Genomic DNA, 16,670 nt, shown 5'->3' with positions numbered 1-16,670 from the left:
CCCCTCAGATTTAGTTATAAGTTGGCACAGTGGATAGGCCTTGAAAAACTGAACACAGATAAATTGAGAAAACAGGAAGAAGTTGTGTGGAACTATGAAAAAAATAAGCAAAATATACAAACTGAGTAGTCCATGCGCAAGATAGGCAACATCAAGGATATGGTGCGCTCAGAAGCGCTGTGGTCCCGTGGTTAGCGTGAGCAGCTGCGGTACGAGAGGTCCTTGGTTCAAATCCTTCCTCGAGTGAAAAGTTTCATTTTTTTCGGATGATTTTTATCTGTCCGTCCGTCCGATGCGAGGTAACTGCGCCATAGTATGGGGGACGCTACACCTAAACAAACATCGAAACACACGACGTCAGTCGATTACAGCGCACGGAAGAAAGAGTATTCCTGCTAACGAGGCTCCCTGGCTGGCATTTGACTGTTCGCTACTTTGGACGAGAGTGCATTAAATACGTGAGACGTATTCCGTGGGCAATATGAATCCAGCAAATATAGCTCGCGACTTCAATAACAATCGCACGGTTTTGCGGTGCGGTCGCAAAACACAGACACTAAACTTATTACAGTGAACAGAGACGTCAATGAACGAACGGACAGATCATAACTTTGCGAAAATAAAGAAAGTAAACTTTTTACTCGAGGGAAGACTTGAACCAAGGAGCTCTCGTTCCGTCGTTCCGTAGCTGCTCACGCTAACCACGGGACCACGGCGCTCCGTTCTTTTTTTTTTTTTTTTATTTTTGTTGATCGTTGTGTTTGGTCGTTGCGGACGTCACATGACACCCGAGCAAGTTCGTTTATTGATCTTTCCAGTCAGTTTTTTTATTACAGAGGCCAACCAGCTCTCTGACCGAACACGCTGAGCTACCGTGCCGGCTTCCTTAGTTCGTACTATCATTGATGATGCCTATCTTGCACATGGACTACTCAGTTTTTATATTTTGCTTATTTTTTTCATAGTTCCACACAACTTCTTCCTGTTTTCTCAATTGATCTGTGTTCAGTTTTTCAAGGCCTATCCACTGTGCCAACTTATAACTAAATCTGAGGGGGGTGCGATGGGCAGGTTCCCTTGTCAGTAGGCTAGAGCTGAATGACGAGCGGACGTACCTGGGGGCAGCAGCCTGGAGCCCGGTCTCTCTCGGACGGTCGGTGCGGCCTGCAGCGCCTTGCGCACCTCCGCGGGCGACGCCAGGTCGGGCGAGCGGCTGAGGCGCGTGGGCGGCGCCGCCCTCCTGGCCGCTTTGGCGCGCGCCGGCTCCGGGGAGGCCGACTGCGGCCGCGACCGCGCCTTGGGGGCGGCGGCGGTGGCGGCGGCGGCGGGGGCGACGCCCAGCTTGCTGGTGATGCGCTCGCGCAGGAACGTGACGTTGGCGTGCCGCGACGCCTGCTGCCGCCTCCTGGCCGCCTCCGGGCTGGCGGGCAGCTGCATGCGCGACCACATGCGCAGCGTCGAGTTGTGGCGCGACGACAGCCGCTGCGGAGGCAGGGGCGGCGGCGCGGAGCCCGCGGGGGCGGCGCTGGGTGGCGCCGGCGACGGCGGCTGCGCTGCGGCCTCCGCGGCCGTCGCCCTCGTCGCGGTGGCGGCGCCCACGCAGACGAAGGAGGGCGCGGTGCGCTTGTAGGTGGAGAAGAGGGGCGGCGGGTTGTCGTGGTGCACGGTGACGGGGTAGCAGGTGATCTCCTGGAGGGGCCGCGCGGGGTTCCGGCGCACGCGGATGCGCGTCAGGTGCGGCGAGATGGGGAAGTACTCGAGCGCCGGCAGGTCCCCCGCTAAGGCGACGCCACCACCCACACGTCAGCCGCGGCTTCTCGCCGGCCACTCTGCCTCTCATGCGTGCCACCGCATCGCCCCAGGGCTCCAGTGCGCCGAGTTCTACTCACTACCTCTGCTCTACAGCTGTCTGGAAGCCACTCGCGTGCCACAGGGAGGAGATTCTACGTTGGCCAGTACTGGACTACCGCAGTGGGGGAAAGTGAAAGAAGACAACTGTAACTGCACCTCATTCCTCTCCTGCAGCTGATCAACTCTCCACTACCTCCCTGGCTCTTCACAAACCATTCTGAAAGTCGCTGCTCCGTGTACGAACAGGGAAGGCAAGTAAGAATGTCAGACCTTTACCAGACAGTACAACTACTCAGCAAGTGAATAAGTATGCTACAGTGAATTTATGTTGTATGCAGCCGCTGCGGCTTAGTAACAGCGTGGTTCTGTAAGCCCACCACCAACAAACACAAAAAGATGTCATGTAATGCAGTCTATGGCCCTAAAGTAGTTTGAACGCCACGATGCTTTACTGGGTAGCCTTTCATTGTAGGCAGTATGAACGAAGTGTCGGAGGTCATCCATGACTGGTGTTGTTGCTGTTCTGCTCTTCACTCCAAAGACTGGTTTGATGCAGCTCTCCATGCTACTCTATCCTGTGCAAGCCTCTTCATCTCCAAGTAACTACTGCAACCTACATCCTTCTGAATCTACAGAATGAGATTTTCACTCTGCAGCGGAGTGTGCGCTGATATGAAACTTCCTGGCAGATTAAAACTGTGTGCCGGACCGAGACTCGCACTCTGGACCTTTGCCTTTAGCGGGAAAGTGCTCTACCAACTGAGCTACCCAAGCACGACTCACGCCCTTCCTCACAGCTTTTCTTCCCCCAGTACCTCGACTCCTACTTTCCAAACCTCACAGAATCGAGTTCGAGTCTCGGTCCGGCACACAGTTTTAATCTGCCAGGAAGTTTCTTCTGAATCTGCTTAGTGTATTCATCTCTTGGTCTCCCTCTACGATTTTTCCCCCCTCGCTTCCTTCCAATACTAAATTGGTGATCCCTTGATGCCTCAGAACGTGTCCTATTAACCGATCCCGTCTTCTAGTCAAGTTGTGCCACAAATTCCTGTACTCCCCAATTCTACTGAGTATCTCCTCATTAGTTACTTGAGCCAACCTGTATGCTTGGTGTATGGTCTTATAATGATATTATGTGTCCCACAGCCCATATAATGCCATATGACTGTAAGGAGGGTTAGATCAAAGATTGCCGAAGACAGTTACAAAATTATATGAAAATAAAACAGGGAGGGTAAAGACTGGGAATAGTTGGACAGAAGAATTCGAAGGGTCTGTGCCAGGGATGTGGGCTGTCACCGACCCTCTTTAAGCTGTATCTAGGAGCAATCCTGCAGACTTGGTACAGTAAATGCCAGGTTATGGGAGTATGTACTAGCAGAACATGAAGATGATATGAGCTATATGATACGAAAGCTTAAAAAGGAATACAATAAAAGGCTGGCTTAAAGAACATGAAAAAGTGTGAGTATTTGGCTGTTGGAGCGGGAAAAGCAAACAATTTGGAGGGAGATGGAGAAGTAACTGTAAGTGTAGAAAACACAAAATATCTTGGAGTATTATTCAATAATACAGGGCACAAGCAATGATGAAATCACTTGTAGAATTGATAAAAGACGAGCTGTAAAAAAGGGTCATGAACTGTGCTCTTTGGAATAAAAAGATAACAAGAATAACGAAGAAGACACTGTATAAAACTATAGCCCAGAGTGTGTTTTGTTCAGATCAGAAGCCTGGGACGTTAGCAAAAAAGATACAAAAAACTGCTTGCCACCGATACTACTTAAGACGTATCTCAAGCTGTACTACGATGAACAGGGTCAGAAATGACGAAATCCGACAAAGGACGAAAATTGATAGGGATATCTGTGACGACATCCAACACAAACAGATGGTGTGGTTTAGCTATGTGAATAGGATGAACGAAGACAGGGTATTAAGAAGGTCACTCCAAAAGAAATGCACACTATTTTTGTAAAAACACAGTTTTCATTCTGCACGTGTGAAAGTTTTACAGTGTGTAGATACATACCTCCCGCTTGTTTTCAAACTTAGTTCAACCTGTTCCCGTGAGTGGCACCGTCACAGCATGTATTCGAGATGGCTGCTACACTTGACGTTCGTCAGAAGCAACGTTCTGTCATAGAATTCCTGTGCTGTGAAAACGAGACAGTGGGAAACATCCACAAGACGTTGAAAAAGGTGAATGGAGATGCTGCTGTCGATCGCAGTACAGTTAGTCGGTGGGCAAGCAGGTTACGTGATGAAAGCGGGCACGGCAATATTGAGGATTGTCCTCGCAGCGGCAGGCCTCGTACTGCACACACTCCAGACAATGTGCAGAGTTAACGAATTGGTGACTGCTGACAGACGCATCACAGTGAACGAACTGTCACACTACGTTGGGATAGGGGAAGGAAGTGTTTGCAGAATACTGAAAGTGTTGGCGTTAAAAAATGTTTGTTCCAGGTGGGTTCCCAGGATGTTGACAGTGGCTCACAAAGAAACAAGGAACACGGTATGCAGCGAACTTTTGGAACAGTACGAGAATGGTGGAGATGAATTTCTTGAAAGAATTGTGACAGGTGATGAAACATGGCTCCATCATTTTTCACCAGAGATGAAGAGGCAATCAATGGAGTGGCATCATGCAAACTCATCCAAGGAAAAAAAAAATTCAAAACCACAGCTTCTGCTGGAAAAGTTATGGCTACGGTGTTTTTCGATTCCGAAGGACTCTTGTATGTGGACATCACGCCAAGTGGAACCACCATAAATTCTGATGCATATGTGACGACACTGAAGAAACTTCAAGCTAGACTGAGTCGTGTTCGACGACATCAGCAAAAGTAGGATGTTTTGCTGTTGCACGACAACAGTCCTGACCTGGCTCCATGTGACTATCATCTCTTTGGGAAACTGAAAGACTCTCTTCTTGGAACAAGGTTTGAAGATGATGACTCCCAAGTGCACGCTGCCAAACAGTGGCTCTAACAGATTGGTCCAGAATTTTACCGTGCGGGTATACAGGCGCCGGTTGCAAGATGGCGTAAGGCAGTTGAGAGGGATGGAAATTATGTGGAGAAATGAAAATATTGTTCCTAAAGGATGTATCTACACACTGTAAAACTTTCAAACATGTAGAATAAAGATGAATTTTAAAAAATAGTGTGCATTTATTTTAGAGTGACCCTCGTAAAAAGGATACTACGAACGATACCATCCCAGGGGAAGAAATGGGGTCGCCCACGACGCAACCGGCAAAATGATGCGGAGGAGGGAATCGAAGCAAGGAATATGAACATTGAGGAAAATCAGGACAGAAGATAGCGACTGGGGATGGAGATGTGGCGCCAGCCGTAGATAATCCGCAAGAAGAAGCAGAAGGTTGTAATCTTTCCTGGTCAGATGGTTGAGAAGAAATGCGTTTGCTGAAGGGAAGGGAGGTTAGACTTTAGCAAGCCATCCAGTGGAGCTATTAGAAACGAAACATTACCTAGGAAGAGTTACGAGGCGTCAGTGAAGGAATCATCTAAGCATTCGTCATGAATAATTTAAAGAAACCATGTAAAACACTTTATTCCCATTGGGGTCCCGAGTCTGTATGAAGTAATTAAGTCACACCATTTTTCCATTACTAGGCTGTACTTTTAACATGTTAAGACTGTGCTACTAAGACAGTCAGCTGATTTCGGCCTATACAGACAGTGATCAATATTTACAGTCCAAATTGTGTGTGTCTGTGTGAATCAGCTTACTGCTAGAGTGATTGTTTACTGGTAACCTACGCAAAATGCAAGGGCAGCTGACATTCTTCTGAAGAGATGGAGTTGTAATTTGCAATTCAAGTACACCGTTCTGAATCATCTGTACAGGGCTATTACAAATGATTGAAGCGATTTCATAAATTCACTGTAGCTCAATTCATTGACATATGGTCACGACACACTACAGATACGTGGCAAAACTCATAAAGTTTTGTTCGGCTGAAGCCGCACTTCAGGTTTCTGCCGCCAGAGCGCTCGAGAGCACAGTGAGACAAAATGGCGACAGGAGCCGAGAAAGCGTATGTCGTGCCTGAAATGCACTCACATCAGTCAGTCATAACAGTGCAACGACACTTCAGGACGAAGTTCAACAAAGATCCACCAACTGCTAACTCCATTCTGCGATGGTATGCGCAGTTTAAAGCTTCTGGATGCCTCTTTAAGGGGAAATCAACGGGTCGGCCTGCAGTGAGCGAAGAAACGGTTGAACGCGTGCGGGCAAGTTTCACGCGTAGCCCGCGGAAGTCGACGAATAAAGCAAGCAGGGAGCTAAACGTACCACAGCCGACGGTTTGGAAAATCTTACGGAAAAGGCTAAAGCAGAAGCCTTACCGTTTACAATTGCTACAAGCCCTGACACCCGATGACAAAGTCAAACGCTTTGAATTTTCGGCGCGGTTGCAACAGCTCATGGAAGAGGATGCATTCAGTGCGAAACTTGTTTTCAGTGATGAAGCAACATTTTTTCTTAATGGTGAAGTGAACAGACACAATGTACGAATCTGGGCGGTAGAGAATCCTCACGCATTCGTGCAGAAAATTCGCAATTCACCAAAAGTTAACGTGTTTTGTGCAATCTCACGGTTTAAAGTTTATGGCCCCTTTTTCTTCTGCGAAAAAAACGTTACAGGACACGTGTATCTGGACATGCTGGAAAATTGGGTCATGCCACAACTGGAGACCGACAGCGCCGACTTCATCTTTCAACAGGATAGTGCTCCACCGCACTTCCATCATGATGTTTGGCATTTCTTAAACAGGAGATTGGAAAACAGGTGGATCGGTCGTGGTGGAGATCATGATCAGCAATTCATGTCATGGCCTCCACGCTCTCCCGACTTAACCCCATGCGATTTCTTTCTGTGAGGTTATGTGAAAGATTCAGTGTTTAAACCTCCTCTACCAAGAAACGTGCCAGAACTGCGAGCTCGCATCAACGATGCTTTCGAATTCATTGATGGGGACATGCTGCGCCGAGTGTGGGAGGAACTTGATTATCGGCTTGATGTCTGCTGAATCACTAAAGGGGCACATATCGAACATTTGTGAATGCCTAAAATAACTTTTTGAGTTTTTGTATGTGTGTGCAAAGCATTGTGAAAATATCTCAAATAATAAAGTTATTGTAGAGCTGTGAAATCGCTTCAATCATTTGTAACAACCCTGTATGTATGATGACCTGAAAATGGTCACAGAGGCGTAAATCAACCAACTGTGATAAAAGTATAGACTTTTGCATAAGCTCCCAGACGAACGGAAAGCTTGTGTAGAACGTGAGATCCACAGAATGGGGCGACTCGGCATTCTATGCAAAGTATCAGCAAAGGTTGAAGTACGTTTAGGTATACTAAAACCTTCTACACCAATCGGTATCGCCACCTTGATTCTTTGGACTCCTATTCACGCACGTAACCGGTGGAGGTTCCAAAATTACATTAATCAAAATCTTCACGCTGAGGAAGTTTTCCATATGCGAGCAATACTAAACTGCACTGCACAGACAACACGAGGGAGCCCACTGACTGGTGGTAAATACGCAAATATATGGCCATACCCAATAGGGCTTGATGGTGTTCAAACTAGGCTTTAGTTTCATGATTTCACACATTTATTTAAAGAACCGTCTAGAGCAGTTCTCTTTAAATGTAGAACAGGCATTCTTACATATTTCTGGTCACATGCATGAACCAAGTTTTACGTAAGGCACATATACACTACAGGTATATTATTTATAAACCGCAAGCTGATATTCAATGCTACATTGTCTCTCCTTACGTCAAAGCTACACACAGATAAGTTTATCAAATAGTATCGACGTTCCACTCAATCCTAGTTCGAAATTTTGTATCTTTTGTAACACCAACACATTTTAATTGCTGCATCTATGAATAACACAGTAACTTGTCAACCACAGACAAAGCATACCTGTTACTGTTAATTGCTTCCTTCCTATTCTTCTCATCGACGCTGCTCGGAAAAATTGCTTCTTGTGCACTTTTTCATGTAACCTAACCGCTGCCGCTTCAATATTGCCATTGTCGTCCTAAAGTACATACAATTTGTCTCGTGTAACGTAGACACACCCAAATATATCAAAACACAATAGAACTAAGCGAATATTTGGCTATGCGGTAAAAGATCACGTCTTATCTTCCTGGATACTGAGAACTTCATGGTTAAATCCCCACTACTTAAAAGATCAGTGTAGTGATGTAATGCACGCCAATGATTGCAGTGAATGTCTGTAATGTTAGCTGAATTCTGGATGTACATGTATGTGTGCGAGTGTGTGTTTTAACCAGTTAGGTTTGAGTGTGACTAATTTTTAGTGTGTGTAATTTTAAGGGTTTATGAAATTTAAAACACGGGATTCGTCAAAACTTGGCATCGGCACTAAAGACTTTCCCGTTGCATTCCCACAAGCGTATCATCATGTAATTGTGCCCTTTGTCAGTGTCCACAAAGAACCTGACGCACCGAACAGAACTAGTTATGAGGCTGTAGGTATTCTGTCCCCTAGTCGATATGGAGATAGGGACAAAGCCAAATATGACTAGTGTTTGTTTGTTGGTTTTAAAGAATACCAATAATATAGAAACGATGTGTCACTATGAAGAGTATCAAGTATGACTACTCATCTATTAAGATTACCCAAATGACCTGTACATCTACGTTTTCCACATTACCTTATGGTGTGTGGCAGAGGGCCCTTCGTGTACAATTACCCTTTTAGCCATTTTTCCATTCGTGAATGGTACGCGGGAATAATGACTGCCGGTTAAACCTCCATACGAGTTCGGATTTCTTTGATTTTACTATCCACCATTTCCTGAGATACATGTGGGATGAAATGACATGTTGCGTCATTCTTCTCGGAGAGTACTCACACGGAATTTTAACGGTAAAACTCTCCGTGTTGAATGACGCACCTCTTGTAGTGTTTGCCACTGGAATTTGATGAGCATCTCTGCGACGTTCTCGCGCTTAGTTAATGATTCCGTAATGAATTACACGGTTCTTCGTCTATCTTCTCTGTCACCTTTATAATTTCTATCTGCTAATGGTCTCAGCAGCATCCAGGAATGCTTTTGTAAGCCACCGTTCGCGCGCGAACTGCATTTTCTGTGAAGTCTTCTAGTTACCTCAGTCTAGCATCTGCTTTTTTCACGATTTGGTTCCTGTGATCATAGAAACTTAGGTCACTATTGAAGATTACTCCCAGATATTTCACGGTTGTTACTGTCTCCACATGGACGGTACCTCTGGGGTACAGACTGTGTGGAAGCTACAAGTATTACAGGAAGTAGGCACATATCAATGAATAGAGCACCTCTTCAAGTTAATAGTGCAGCAAAAGTCAGTATATACATTGCTGATAAGAACTGTTCGGGAAGGCACGACAGTATGTTCGTGGGAGTTTGACAACAAGTAGCGAATGATTTGTCTATATATTCTGACATGCCTGTCACTCTAGCGCAACTACGCTACAGCGCACATTACGGATTGAAACTTGGATATATGCTATATCCACTGATATGTGTATTTTTCTATATGTTTTCGCGTAGTCTTCTTCTGAAAACTCAGAGATACTAAAGAATAATGCTGGAGAGTTATGGCTTGTCGACATCTCGAGTATACATCCAAGCGCCGTGCTGTTTCCCTGCTAAGCGTGCCGGTGCAACTGGAGGCTACGCCCACTACAGCCTGCAGAGCCGGCCGCCCGGGACTCACCCTTGGGCCGCTGTGGCGCGGGCTTCCGCAGGCCTTGCAGAGGCACCTCGCCGCCGCGCTGGATCGCCTTGTAGACCATCTTCTGCTCCGCCGGGCTCAGCTGCTCCTGCACCTGGTCGTCCCGCCGCTTGAACACCAGCGTCGAGTCGCTCTCGTAGCCGTCCTTCAGCGCGCTGCACACGAGACATCCTTTCAGTCACTCGTTCTGTCCTCTCCCCACTCCTTTACACTACCTGCATGACTAAATGCACTCCTCAAGCATACAGACAACACCTCTCTTCCGTCAGTTGCGACACTTGAAAATCTGGTGAAGCTCTGCACAGATGTGTTACGTCTCACGTATGTCTGTCTATCGCGTAACGTTACAAAATGTCCCGTTTGGTGGGCAGATATGTGGGTACTTGTCATGAATTCCTAACTCTGAATATCTCTACGACACACAACCACGCCTCAGTTACAGCACTATAAAATTTGTATGCAATGGAAATTAAATGTGAATGAAAAGATATCTGGGTCTGTGTAGTGGAACTAAAGATGACATAACGTATTTTATTCCAAGACTGCGCGTATTACTCCCCACACAGATAAAGAAAATTAATTACACGATAAATCAGTCTAAACTAAAAGCCGTAAATTCAATTAAATACCTAGGTATTACAATGACGAACAACTTAAATTCGAAGGAACACACAGAAAATGTTGTGGGGAAGCCTAACCAAAGACTGCGTTTTATTGGCGGGACACTTAGAAAATGTGACAGACCTACTAAGGAAACTGCCTACACTACGCTTGTCCGTCCTCTTTTAGGATACTGCTGCGCGGTGTGGGATCCTTACCAGATAGGACTGACGGAGTACATCGAAAAAGTTAAAAGAAAGTCAGCACGTTTTGTACTATCGCGAAATATGGGAGACAGTGACACATAAATGATACAGGATTTGGGCTGGAAATCATTAAAAGAAAGGCGGTTTTCGTTGCGACTGAATCTTCTCACGAAATTCCAATCACCAACTTTCTACTCCGAATGCGAAAATAAATTGTTGACACCGACCTGCATAGGGACGAATGATCACCACGATAAAATAAGGGAAATCAGAGCTCGTACGGAAAGATATAGGTGTTCATTCTTTCCGCGCGCTATACGAGATTGGAATAATAGAGAATTGTGAAGGTGGTTCGATGAACCCTCTGCCAGGCACTTGAATGTGACTTGCAGAGTATTCATGTGGATGTAGATGTAGATGTAGATGAATAAAGGTGACCACGGAATCTTGTCTATCTGAATAACAAATAGAATTCAGTAACATGACACATTTATTTTCAGAAGACATGAATGACATGAAACTTAGCAAAACACATCGATTGTATTTATGCTCGTGTTCATAAAATGAGGTGCACTGATGTACAGTTGACAAAGTTGAAAAGAGGGTGGCAAGTTGATTCTAATTCTGACTTTAAATATGGATAACCCCATCTGACTGTAACTAATACGACTGACAGTGGTTGTGAACTGTTGATTGCAACAAACTACTCAGACAGTGACTGCTGCTGTGAGTGCATGGTGCACTGTGTGAAATTCGCCCTAAAGGTTCCCAGTGCCGCTGCTGCGAAATGTTCACCATGCACATGTAGAAATCTTGAATTCGGTGGCCAGCGCGCCTCTGCATTGGGTTCAACGGTGGACCTCCGCCTCCTCTTTCAGATCCACCTTCGCACCCAGACTCCGTGGCCCAAGCTCAAATCGTACCACGGCACCCAACTGAATTCGGCGCTTCTCACAGTTCAAGCAAGTCCATGAAACACTCTGTGAGAAGTACACATCAAATAACTAAACACCACCATTCAAAAATGGTAGCGTTCTCCTGCGCCAATCGCATTTACTATACTTGTGTCATCAGGAAAAAGAACTAGCTTTGCATCTTAATGAATATAGAGTGGTAAGTCGTTATATATATTAAGAACAATAGGGGACCCAAGACTGATCCCTGTGGGACACCATTCTTGATACATCTGCAGTTAGAGGACTCTGTTGGTTTTTGCAGAATATCTGTACTGTTAATTTCAACCTTCTGCATTCTTCCAGTTAAGTATGAATTAAACCATTTGTGCGCTTTCCCACTCATACCACAATACTTAAGCTTATCTAGAAGAATTTCATGATTCACACAGTCAGTAGCCTTTGAGAGATCATAAAATATCCAAATGGGTGATGTTCGGTTATTCAATGCATTTAATATTTGATCAGTGAAAGCATATATAGCATTTTCTGTCAAAAAGCCCTTCTGAAAACCAAACTGACATTTTGTCAGTACTTCATTTTTACAAAGACGAGGGCTGGAACTTTAATAGTGGAAACTACTTATTTACAGCTCGTACAAAATAGATACGTGTTTCAAAGTTTTCCTGACCTTCAAAGTAGTCACCAGCCTTGTATATAACCCTTTGCCAGGGATGTGGAAATCGTAGGATACTCTTAGCACTGCCAGTAGTGTTGACAGTTCGAACGGCGCGGTCTATAGACCGACGAATTTGTAGCAGATCTGAAGCGAATGCCGTGAAGTGTTTCCTTGAGTTTAGAAATCGAGTTGAACTCACAAGGGCTTAAGTCAGAGGAGTGCAGTAGGTGGTATAGCACTTATCAACACCATCAGTCAAACAAATCAGTCAAACGTACTTGAGCATTGTCCTGCAAAATGATGGACAGGTCCTGTAGTAAGTGTCATCACTTCTTTCTCTATGCTGTTCATTTTTGGAACACAACCTACGACCAGTAGGAGAGGTGGGTTGAATTTAAATTTTATCAAATTGCATAGGTACTGCCTCTTCCATATTCTGCCTTGCTTTCTAATGAATAGCTGGATCCTTTTCTCTACAAGACTTAAAAAATGATTATTAAAAATGTTTTCTACTTCTGACTTCTTTTTAACAAACGTTTCCTTGTGTTTGATGGAAATACAGTCTTCCTGTGGTCTCGGTTGCCCTGTTTCCAATTTAACAATACCCCAAATTGTTTTATTATCAGATGTGCTTATCTGGGACATAATGCACATAATTCTGTACTTTTTAATAACTTTTCTTAATACAGTGCAGTAGTTTTTTTATAATGTTTCACCGTTTCGGGATCATTACTCCTCCTAGCTATAAGATACATTTCCCTTTCCTGTTTACAAGATGTTTTTATCCCTTTAGTAAGCCATGCCTTTTTACATGGTTTCTTACAATTATATTTCACTGTTTTCTTAGGGAAACTGTTTTCAAATACACTCACAAATGTATCCTGAAATAGGTTAAATTTTAAATTAGCATCATGTTCCCTGTGCACCTCATCCAAGTCTAACTGTTGCAAGCTTTCCCTAAAATTCTGAATTGTTAAATCGTTAATTGAATGCACTACTTTGGAAGGCGGCGTTCCAATCAACACACTGTTATTCTGAACACGCAGAAACCAGTGCGGCTTGTGTGCCCATATGGCCTCGAAAACACGCAAGTGCTCTCCTCGCGACACAGCGTCGGGAATCCTGCATTCCCGCCCCATTTCAGTTAAATGTTTTCACAGGCCTAACAACGAGGGTTGAATGAAAAGTAATGCCTCCGTTAATTGGGTTTGGATGGGAATATTTTTAATAAATCAAACGCAGAAATAATTCTTAGAAATTGATCTTTAATTACCAATATTCATTTTTCCACATAATCACCAGCCAACTAGATACATTTCTGCCAACGATGAAAAAGTTTTCTACAGCCGTCTCGGAAGAAGTCGACACTCTGTTTCCGCAACCACAGTCTCACAGTTCTCTCAACGTCTTCATCAGAAGCAAATGATGTCCCCGAAGACCGTCTTTCATTATTGGGAACAGATGGAAGTCAGATGGTGCTAAATCTGGACTGTATGGGCGATACCGTACGGTCCTGAGATTCAGTCTCTGGAGTTCTGCTGTGGTGGCACGTGAAGTGTGTGGTTTGGCATTGTCAGGCTTCAGGAAAACATTTCCCATTTCCTTTCAGACCCTTGTTAGCCGTCGTTTCCGAGTTCGCAGCGTTGTGGTGTAACGCTCTGAATTTATTGTTGTTCCACGATCATGTAAATCAACATGGATAATACCATCTGCGTCCCAGAACACTGTGGCCATGATTTTTCCAGCTGAGGGCTGCGTCTTGAATTTCTTTTTCTGGGGCGAGTCTTTGTGTCGATATTCCATAGACTGACATTTCGTCACCGGGTCGTAATGGTGTCCCCACGTTTCGTCTCCTGTCACAACTAAATGGAGAAAGGCGTCACCTTCATTCTCGTAACGTGAGAGGAGTTCCTGGCAAATTTCAGGTCTGTGGGCTTCCATTTCAGGAGATAGCATCCGGGGTACCCATTGTGCACAGATCTTCCGATAGCCAAGCAAAGCAATAACGTGACCCACACGTTCTTGTGAAATGCAAATTGTGTTTGTATGAAACTCGGTGGTTGTCGTCACAGGACGTCCAACTCTTTGTTTGTCACGCAGGTCAGATGTCCCCCCCCCCCCCCCCCCCATCAATATCTTTCAACACAGTACTCACGTCAACACAACCAACATAAACTGCTTTCATTATCTGATGAAACTCCTTTGGGGGACACCTTCTACTGTCAAGAATTCAATGAATGCACGTTGCTTAAGTAGCATTGACCGACCGTCTGCGCAGGGTTCCATACTTTACACTAACAACACAACCGTTCACTGCTAAGGCTTACCTCAAACTAGAGCTGTAGAGAAGAGGCTACGGAACAAGCCAGTACCTGCCGCATACTAATGCTGCCAACTGTTGAAGAGTTACAAGGGTGGCGGCATTACATCTCTACATCTACCTCCATACTCCGCAAGCCACCTGACGGTGTGTGGCGGAGGGTACCTTGAGTACCTCTATCGGTTCTCCCTTCTATTCCAGTCTCGTATGGTTCGTGGAAAGAAGGATTGTCGGTATGCCTCTGTGTGGGCTCTAATCTCTCTGATTTTATCCTCATGGTCTCTTTGCGAGATATACGTAGGAGGGAGCAATATACTGCTTAACTCCTCGGTGAAGGTATGTTCTGGTAAACTTCAACAAAAGCCCGTACCGAGCAACTGAGCGTCTCTCGTGCAGAATCTTCCACTGGAGTTTATCTATCATCTCCGTAACGCTTTCGCGATTACTAAATGATCCTGTAACGAAGCGCGCTGCTCTCCGTTGGATCTTCTCTATCTCTTCTATCAACTCTTATCTGGTACGGGTCCCACACTGCTGAGCAGTATTCAGGCAGTGGGCGAACAAGCGTACTGTAACCTACTTCCTTTGTTTTCGGATTTCATTTCCTTAGGATTCTTTCAATGAATCTCAGTCTGGCATCTGCTTTACCAACGATCAACTTTATATGATCATTCCATTTTAAATCAATCCTAATGCGTACTCCCAGATAATTTATGGAATTAACTGCTTTCAGTTTCTGACTTGCTATATTGTAGCTAAATGATAAGAGATCTTTCATTCTATGTATTCGCAGCACATTACACTTGTCTACATTGAGATTCAATTTCCATTCCCTGCACCATGCGTCAATTCGCTACAGATCCTCCTGCATTTCAGTACAATTTTCCATTGTTACAACATCTCGATATACCACAGCATCATCCGCAAAAAGCCTCAATGAACTTTCGATGTCATCCACCAGGTCATTTATGTGTATTGTGAATAGCAGCGGTCCTATGACACTCCCCTGCGGCGCACCTAAAATCACTCTTACTTCGCAAGACTTCTCTCCATTGAGAATGACATGCTGCGTTCTGTTATCTAGGAAATCTTCAATCCAATCACACAATTGGTCCGATAGTCCATATGCTCTTACTTTGTTCATTAAACGACTGTGGGGAACTGTATCGAACGCCTTGCGGAAGTAAAGAAACACGGCATCTACCTGGGAACCCGTGTCTATGGCCCTCTGAGTCTCGTGGATGAATAATGCGAGCTGGGTTTCACACGATCGTCTTTTTCGAAACCCATGCTGATTCCTACAGAGTAGATTTCTAGTCTCCTAGACTATGACTAACGTGAAGACTCCTGCAGAAACGGCGGAATGCACGTCTCCTCAGCCGAGAGCAATTGTAAATGCCTCCGTCCGTCTTATCTCGGCGGAAGCAGTCATTAAAAGTTCTGTCTGTGGCCTCTGAGACAACATGTTGTGGCCTGCTCTGGGCTCGCTGCTTCCTGTGACCAGTGGACCACATGCGGCTTAAGCCATGTCTCCTGTCTCGGCTTCCGCTGTGCGGAAGCGCCGGAGAGTCTCCCTTTGCTCTGTCGATATCTGCTCTCGCAATCTGCTGTGTTTTCCCAACTGGTACCAATAAACCCCCCCCCCCCCCCCCGGTCACAGCCGTGGCAGTCTGAAAAACCAAGCACTCAGCTCCACCATCTCTAATCACTTCATGCACCTAGTTACCATTGAATTCAGTATTACAACCACTGCCAACCCTCTTTAATAGTCTCCTTGACGACAGACCCTTTCTAACCTAATGAAGGTACCCAAATTGTATGTCTGCTCGATTGAATAAATAAAGTGGAAGAAAGAAGCGTCAAAAAGACTTGGCATCTTTCACCGTCACACTTTTCAGTTCTGAGCACACAGTGAGCACTAAAGATCACTAGTAAAGTACTGTCTCCTACCATGTGTGACTGTCTGCTGAGAGGTTTCGGCTGATTCCTTGCAGCCCACATAACGTAACTGTCGCATGTTTCCTTCATCGTGAATTATTCTTGGCCGAACACCGCATGTGCAACGAAGATACTCCTGCAGCGTTTTTGATGGTAAGTGTTTTATCACCGACCATAGAGCCCAGACTTGGCTCGCTCTCATTTTCATCTCTTCACTCACACGGACCACTGGCTATGATGACAGCTTTTTGGCGCAGAAACGAGCTGCATACCAACATAGGGAACTGGCAGATATGACAGGACTTCTTTGACGTTGGTATTAAGAAGTTGGTACCACATTATGATAAGTAGTTGGACGGTGTAACTAAATGTCACAAATGAATTACT

General features: G+C 45.1%; 1 protein-coding gene across 1 annotated transcript in view; it reads right to left on the bottom strand.

Moving 5' to 3' along the window:
* Nucleotides 1–16,670, bottom strand: part of LOC126234476 (serine/arginine repetitive matrix protein 2-like) — an 894,711-nt gene that overhangs the window by 52,880 nt on the left and 825,161 nt on the right. Inside the window, exons 19-20 of the mRNA XM_049943200.1 lie at nt 9,630–9,802; nt 1,116–1,778 (exon numbers count right to left, since the gene is read on the bottom strand). Of these exons, the coding sequence (XP_049799157.1) occupies nt 1,116–1,778; nt 9,630–9,802 (836 nt within the window). The remainder of the gene's footprint in view (nt 1–1,115; nt 1,779–9,629; nt 9,803–16,670) is intronic.

The sequence above is a fragment of the Schistocerca nitens genome, chromosome 1 (assembly GCF_023898315.1).
Source record: "Schistocerca nitens isolate TAMUIC-IGC-003100 chromosome 1, iqSchNite1.1, whole genome shotgun sequence".
NCBI classification, from domain to species: Eukaryota; Metazoa; Arthropoda; class Insecta; order Orthoptera; family Acrididae; genus Schistocerca; species Schistocerca nitens.
Note: the sequence above shows the minus strand (reverse complement) of the source record. Positions and strands in the feature narration are given on the sequence as shown.